The sequence below is a fragment of the Nymphaea colorata genome, chromosome 11, assembly GCF_008831285.2.
Source record: "Nymphaea colorata isolate Beijing-Zhang1983 chromosome 11, ASM883128v2, whole genome shotgun sequence".
Lineage (NCBI taxonomy): Eukaryota > Viridiplantae > Streptophyta > Magnoliopsida > Nymphaeales > Nymphaeaceae > Nymphaea > Nymphaea colorata.
In genome coordinates this window covers 20,232,021-20,240,307 of record NC_045148.1, presented here as the reverse complement: position 1 = coordinate 20,240,307, position 8,287 = coordinate 20,232,021, and the positions used below count along the sequence as shown (strand labels likewise).

The window sequence follows — 8,287 nt, the reverse complement described above, 5'->3', positions numbered from 1 at the left end:
TAAAATTTTGGTCATGCATAATATCAACATGGAACCAAAATGACGGATGAATATCTGTAAGGCAAGTATAATAACATATATTTGAACCAACATAATTAGGATACAGATTTTTAACCAATATCTAAACCAATTCAGATATGAATATGTCATGATCTCAACTGAATACAAATATGAATCTTGTGTAACAATTAGTTCCAAAACCAATTCAGATATGAATATGTCATGATCTCAACTGAATACAAATATGAATCTTATGTAACAATTAGATCCAAAGCACCAATTCAGATGGTTATCTAGATTCAGATCATACCAATTTGAATCCAAACATAATGATGTCACTAATAGAATTGTTATATATCTAAACAAATAAAGAGGATCCAAAATCAAATTCAACATGAATATGTTTCAATATAATATCCATATCCAAATAAGATTTTAGTTAGTTAGAAACACAAGGTCTAAACCATCATGGAGTCATGCACCCACATAATAACAAAATTGCATAGGCATATATGTTGTTAACCATTTGGTTTTTCGGTCTTAGTCAATTCTAAGGCTTCCATTCTTGAAGTCATTTCTAAATTAATTTTTATAACAAATATAAAACAATAATACATGAAAAGTAACAAAAACAAATAACACATCAAGAGATCTTCAATAGCATTCTAAACTATCACATGTGAAAACTCAATATTAAATTTTAGATATTCCTTTTCATCATATTCAAGTTATTTTTAAAACCTTTTTTCTATAATTTTCAATCAGATTGAAGGTATCTATCTGAAATTGTACATAATATCTCGGTTTTTCACCGAAATTGCATAACAAATTTTCAGAATCCTTTTACAGCAATTTATAATAACTCTGAAATTAACTTTCGCAAGCTTCGAAAAAATTTTCAGCAAAAGCCGGTTTTAATTTTCCATAAATTTGATAGCCTTTTAAAAAATTGACAAAAAAGTGGACTAATTTCATAATTTTGGATTTTGAGTATAAATTCAGTTCGACCGTTTTCCTTCCTCATTTTTTTGCACGATTTCTCTATCCTCTCGTCTCTCTCTCGCCAAACCTCTGCCTTTGCTAGTATTCTCCCGCCGCGCCTCTGGCGCCGCCTCTGCTCGTTCCTTTCCACCGCCACCATGAGGAATAAGAAGAGGTCTTCAGGCGAGAGAGCCAGGTGAAGCTTCCGCTGACGAGAGCAGAGAACACCTGAGGCCTTCTCACAACTCCACTTCAGCGATTTCGTCCCTCCTGCAACCAGTTCAGATTGAAATTGGGCAATCTCCTCCGCGTCTCCCGACCAGAGAGTTCATCCTTTCCTCTTTGTCAAAGGACAAAAGGGTGGGTCTCTGAAAGAGGAGTTGGGCGTGCTCGATGGGGAGTCATTCGTCACCCTTCTCTCTAACCTCATTGGGGAGTCGAGGTACATTCAGAACAACCCGCCGGAGCTTGTTCCACAAAAGGACATGATGATCAAGCACCTCTTGGGCGCGCTAGCTCCATACAGCAAGGAGCAAGGAGAGCCGCATCTCCTGAACTACGCGAACTACTTCGAGGGAAGCGGGGATATGATAGTCGAGTACCCGGGAACCGTTCCGGGCAAGGTCCTTGATGGGCAAAACAAAAGGTGCGAAAGAGGGTCTTTGGCCGCACAGACTGAAGCAACTCTCATACTTCTGCTAGGGTTTTTGGGTCTCTGCTAGAAGAGATAACCGAACGGGGTAGTCCGTGTGCTTGCGTGTAGTCCGTGTTCTTGCGTGTCTGCTCGCATAGACTGACCTGTGTGTCCCTGTACAGGGAAGGCAATGAAGAAACAGAACGCTAGTCGGCAGAAGGAGGCTGGAGCAGAGAGGTCGAGGATTAAGAAACCAGTCATTTGGGGTCCAACGGAAGAGGGAGCAGAGTTAATTTCTCCATGTAAAGTCCCTTATTCTTCCCTCTTTCCCTTAGTATTCTCTTGTTTATCGAGCAGAGCAAGTTCTGCTCTCTGTCGTTCTCTGGTCTCTCGCAGACACAAAGAGAAAAAAAAAGACGACATTCTATAGAAAACAGAGAATTCCAAACCCAATCATGACTATCATGCTTCAACTCAGTTTAGTCTAGCATGCTTTATTTTTGGAAAATAGATCTGAAAAGAATGCAGGCATGATGCACAGACGACACACATGCATTCACAGGTAGTATAATCTGCTCAGGCACCTGCTCAGGCACCACAGTAGTCGAATTTCACTTACTGGAGTTCAACAAGTAAGGCTCTGACTGATGGATTTACAGCAGTAAAACGTCACCTATGTTCAGCCCTTCGCTTGCGCAGCAGATTCTCACATGGCATCTCGCTCAAGAAGCAGCATTTGAAGCAGATAGAGATGAAGAGGAATAAGTATGTTTATGGGTTTGCTTGTATGAAGCTCTGATTTAGGGCAATCAACATGTTACCCAAGATCAAAGAATAGCTGGACATGTATCGTGCTGCCTTATAGGTTTTCCCTTAGCCCAGAGGGTGGTTACTTTCTGAAAGATTGATTGAATATTAAAGGCAATATTAATTTCAATCTTAATTAGCAATTCAATCTTGTAATTCAAAGTGGGCTCTCTTGAACAGTCACCCCAGAACAAGCAGCCCGAGGGATTGGTGGTGGCTGAAACAAGCAGCTTGTAGAAGAAGAGGGGGAGCATGGGCTTGAACCTTTGTTGGTCAGAGATGTCCCGAGGGCTCTGGGTGGATAAATGCATAAATGCTTGACGCACGGTGAAGTTGCCGTCATGGAAGTAGACGATGCAGATTGGGAAGATAATAACAGCTGATCTGTTGCTGGGGCACCGCAGGGTGACCTGGAAGGCTGCATCAGAGACACAGACCTGGCAAGCTTCGACATCGATGCCACCTCGACATTGGAAAATGGCAATGACGTGGTCAGGGCTGTTGCCCACGGTGGCATTGTAAAAGCCAGTGACAGAAATGTTGGCCACTAGAGAGGCTAGCGCTTACTGCAGGTTATGGCCGAAGGTGCTGCTCGGCGCGTGGTTTGTATAACAACCTGACCCACTCTCGGGCTCGGGCCCCTGGTTCGACGGATCCCAACCCGCCCTCTAGCAGTTTCAGTTCCAATCTTAAAAAGGCTAGGAACCAGGACAATCATCTTCCCTTTAAAAGCCCTTGAAGATCCCTCACAATCTTTGATACGAGACTAAACTTTTGGTGTGTTACAATCCACCCCTTTTAAGGTACACGCGTCCGCTCGTGTGGGACCCCAGGTCCGAGTGTTGAACCGGTTCTGATACCACTATAACAACCCGACCCACTCCCGGGCTCGGGCCCCTGGTTTGACGGATCCCAACCCGCTCTCTAGCAGTTTCGGTTCCAATCTTAAAAAGGCTAGGAACCAGGACAATCATCTCATTAAAGCCTCCCTTTAAAAGCCCTTGAAGATTTCTCACAATCTTCGCTACGAAACTAAACTTCTCGGGTGTTACAGTTTGAACTGCCGGTGCAAGACCAATAGGGGCTCTCAGCCTTGTTGACTAGCCTCAGAGGAAGGAGAAAGACAATTAAGAAATTGAGGCTGCAGCTTTTTCTCCACATTGCCTCACCTTTTTCTCCACATTGCCTCACCACTGTGCAATCAATGCTAGAATTCTTCTGGGTACAATTGGGAAACAATGGAGGAGGAAGGAAATTTGAGTTGGTTGTTTCTTCCTCCCTTCTTATATGTTCTCTGCTCAACATCCTCCAAGCCTCCATGTACGCAGCATCTGAACAGTTGAAATTCAGGCCTGGACCAAAAAATTTAATTAATCTTCTTGTAATAATTAATCTTGTGACGTCCATTTCTGACGACCAAATCATCGAGCAACTTTCAGAAGCCTCCTTTCAGAATTCCAACTCTAATTTGCCCATTGGGCTTCCCAGTCATATTTTATCAATTCACTCACTAACAAGGTCATAGATGTCCTCTTCTGCTGTATATCATTCAATGTGCTGGCTATGACATCAGGCAATTAATTGTGTTGTATAGGTATATAACGATCTCATATACTTCTGAACCCAAGAAATTTAATGTTAAACACAATTTGACGGCCAGTGCCTTGTTGCATGTCTTCATGCCACACAATAGTACATAATAAATTCCCCATTCAAAAAAATTAATAGAGGAATTGACATGTTATTGGAACAGCATGATCTCATAGCAAAGTCAACCATGGCAGCACACATGCAGAAGTTTACAAGACCAAGGAAATAAAAGTGACATGGCAGCACACATGCAGAAGTTTACAAGACCAAGGAAATAAAAGTGACATGGCAGCACACATGCAGAAGTTTACAAGACCAAAGAAATAAAAGTGACATGTAGAAATCGAACTAGGTGTTTTTTCTCATTTTCAATTTTCATAATTTATTATTCTTCCAGCCTCAAAATTCATTATGGTATCAGAGTTGCAGCACTGTTGAGGATCCCTCTTTGTTTGTGCGGAGACAATCAAGAGAAGGTTATGATTCTGCTCATATATGTTGATAATCTCATTTGAACAGGTAGTTATCCAACCTTACTAAGTTCATTAGTGACAACTCTGGAAACATGCTTTGCAATTAAGGATATGGGGCAGCTCCAATATTTCTTAGGAATTCAACTTGATCAAGATGACACCGGAATGTTCCTTAACCAACAAAAATATGAATAGGATTTGCTTTCACGATTGAAGATGATGGACTCAAAGCTAATGAATAATCCAATGCCACAAAAAAAAAGACCCTTGCCGAGTCCAACTTGGCTCCTTTTCCAGATGTAAACAATTACGGAAGCATGGTTGGAAGCTCATGACCTGAGACTTCTTTTATTGTTAATGTTGTAAGTCAAATCATGCAGGCTCGTACAGTTAGTCATTTTCAACTTGTCAATGCATTTTATGAAAAATCAAAGGTACCTTTGAACATGGGTTAAAACTGTTCTGTCATGAACATTTTATGCAAACTATGCAGGCTGCACTCCTACTAGGTGCTCAACATCAGTACATTTATTGGTAGCAATTATAATTTGTGGAGCTCAAAGAAGCAACCAAGTGTGGCACAGTCAAGCATATGGCTTTCAAGAATTTGGGCCCCTCAATGCAAAAATTCTGGCTCAGCCTCCTGTTCTGGTGACGTAATTTTAAATTCTTGAAAAGAAAGTTAGTTTTAAGGGTGTTAATGTGTCATCAATCAATTAATTAAATTATAATGCACCATTATGTAATTAAACTAACTTAGGTGGACCCAACGAGTTCACACCTTCAACCTTCATTGATACACGACTCTTTGTATTTATGGGTCTCAGGTGCATGTTAACGGGCGTTGGGATGACACCTTATAAAAATCTTGTTCTTTTGAAAACCTGGTTTGCATATTTGAATGGCAAGACAAAAACTAGGTTTTCATTTTCTCAAAACCTGGTTTTTGTTATCCAAACAGAAACTTGGTTTTTGAGGGTGCTGTAGAGAACAGGCTCAGCTGAATACTAATGGCAGTTATATGACAATTATACACAATAAAAAAATATGATTATTGCAATTATATATATATTTAAGGAAAATAAGAGAAAATTATATAAAAGGGGGTTTTCATCTGCAGTAAAAAGTTATGTGGTCTAACCAGTAAGTTTGAAAATGCGTGGACTTATGAAAAGATGAACATAAACAAAATACTGGAAATTCTTTTCCAACTAGAAAATTATAGATAGGAAGCCTTCAAATACTCAACAAGCATCGAGGATGGGCATTGACGATTGAAACTATAAAATCAATAGACTACTCTCAATTTTTATAGTATTAATTCTTCGTGTCAATTGCATATTTACAGACAACATGATTTACAACATCAAGAATTACTTGAATATTGGAACGGATGAGAAAAAATGTGGATGAATATGGCTTCCACTGTTATCTGTGTCGGTAGATATGGACAATGTGGGGGATTTTCCGGCGACCGCGGCAAAGGCGGCGTCCGGGTTCTACCCCACCCCACGGTCGGTGAGGTTCCAGAGATCAGGTGTGTCGCCTCTGGTCCGCTAATTCACATTTCCTTTCTTTTTTCTCGGTGTGGTAAATTTAAAAAGCTAAAAATCTTAAAAATTAAGGAAAAATAAAATAAAAAAGAAAATAATAATATAAAGTAAACAAATAAACATTTTTAAAAATGCAATCAAGCAGTTTGACATTAAAAACATGAAAAAAACACTTGAAATAAAAAAGAATGTGAAAATAATGTTTCGGCATTTATTTTAAAAAAAAACGTATTTTCTTAAGTTTTAAACGACTGACTTCTTTCTCGCATTTTTATTTGCGTTTTTTGTGAGCTGAATCATTGCCTCAACAGAGCCGGCCCCTTCTTGTAAGTTTTTCTGGATTTGAACCCCCGGGTTCCTCTGCTGCATTGCGATGCGTTCATTTATTTTGACCTCAATATATTTTGGAGGGGATCGCTCCAGCCGGCCTCCCCCTTCATCCTACTGGATTCCCATCATCTGCAGAGTTCGCGTTCAACTTTTCTTTCTTTCAATTTTTTGTTAACTTTCTCCAACACCAAAACTCGATTTTGGATGAAAAACCTGGAACGTTTGGTGAATCACCAAACGTTGATCGGTGATTGTTCGCAATTCAAACACTCACAAAACTTGGTTTTGGAGACAAAACCAGGATTCGCCTCCAAAACCAGGTTCTGAAGTATCATCCAGACAGCCACTAAACTTTGGTCTTTGATTTATAAACTTTGAGTCTCTGGAATTAAGCTTAGAGATGCATGTTTCTTGAAAATGAGCCTTTTAGTAGTCCATCTGTACTAGTTAAGATTGTCACGGGCTTGAATTTTTCTTGGCTAATTACTATAAGAGATGAGCTTGAGCACAAGAAGGTTGGTTCATTTGGCATATGATGTTGCTCAAAGCATTACTTATTTCATATGGTGGGCAATATTAAGATCTGTTGATTAACCCAAGGGAGATCTGTTTCTCTTCCAGTTGGAGACTTGAAATCTGAAGTATTACAAATCTGATAAAATCCATTAGGCATATGTTTACTTTTCCAATGCATGATTTGCGTACGCTGGCAGAATGTCTTCCATGTTCACGTACATTCTGGTTGCAACTTTCGTTGCTTTCACTCTATCGTGCTTTTAGAAGCAATAGACCAAATAACAGAATAACGAGGTAGGCTTGATCGTGCAATTTTTTCCACAATAAGTGCAGGTTGTTTGGGCAAGGGAAGGTCCAAAGAATTGTTCCCAAGCATGAGAACTACCGTGGGCATGGATGGCCTGGTTGCAGGATCTTCTTGAATGCAAAGAAAGGCAATATGCAAACACCTTAGCATTTGATCACTTGTTGAAGTAGAACCATCTTTAAGGACTGGGTCGATGAACTCTGTCTAAACAAAATTCCACTTCAAACTGTAATTGAATGAAAATTTTAGTCCTAGTTTTCTTTTGTTCTCAATAATCTGAAATTTTGATTCCAACGTTGAAAAAGATGTGCTTGATAAAATTAAAAAGAAAATAGAATTGATGAATTAAAATCATCATGACTTGTCAGAAAGAGACATGTAAAAATTCTAAAATCACAATTTTACCATTTAGGATGGAATAACAATTCCAAAATGTTAACTCAAGAAGGAGCCTAGAATTTCAAACGAGACTGGTTATCAAATTGTCTAAACTGTTGAGTTCGTAAATTAGCCTATTCACTATTTCAATGAATCGCTTATGAATTGGCAAAAAGTACTATTTTGTCTTAAACATTTAAAAGAGTATATATATAAGATTTTATTGAAACAAATAGCTCTTAAAATATAAAAACGATACATGGCAAAAGTAAGGCTGAACCTTATTGTTAATTTTTTTACTTATATATTTTTTTATTTTCGAGAAGTCAATGTGATTTGGAGAGTCGAAAAAAAAATAATATCACCACCACATCAGTTTGTTCAACCCATCAGCATATTTGCAATAAGCAAGCATAATTGCAATTGGCTCATTGTTTTCAATTTATAAATGTAAAATGTTTTTCAAATTACTAAAGATGGGCTCTAGAAATTAAAAAAATGAAAACTACGTCAGCCTTGTGTCAATGGGGTGGCTGGATCACGCCATTGAACCGTCGGAAGTCCACATTTCTTGCTCATGATTACTCCTGTGCACACATCTCGATTTTTTTTGCTCTGAAATTGCTTACGTACACAAGAGCGTAGACAAAAATTAAATTGTGCGAAATAACCAAATTGCCTGAACAAAGTAAAAAATATATACTTTTTAAGAGAACGA

General features: G+C 38.8%; 1 protein-coding gene across 5 annotated transcripts; it reads left to right on the top strand.

The window, feature by feature from the left end:
- The first annotated feature begins 1,036 nt into the window (after positions 1-1,036).
- Positions 1,037-5,333, top strand: LOC116264009 (uncharacterized). Of its 5 annotated transcripts, none has more exons than XR_007574620.1 (3): positions 1,037-1,627; positions 1,798-1,917; positions 2,603-3,796. XR_007574620.1 is itself a non-coding variant. In XM_031643883.2 (3 exons), the coding sequence occupies exons 1-3, from the start codon at positions 1,612-1,614 to the stop codon at positions 5,143-5,145; spliced, it is 303 nt and encodes a 100-aa protein (XP_031499743.1). In that variant the 5' UTR covers positions 1,037-1,611; the 3' UTR covers positions 5,146-5,333. The 5 variants fall into 5 exon arrangements, 2 of the variants coding, with proteins under 2 accessions (XP_031499743.1, XP_049936387.1); XR_004174762.2 differs by lacking the exon at positions 2,603-3,796 and adding an exon at positions 2,278-2,594; XR_004174761.2 differs by lacking the exon at positions 2,603-3,796 and adding an exon at positions 2,178-2,594.
- The last annotated feature ends 2,954 nt before the right edge of the window (positions 5,334-8,287 follow it).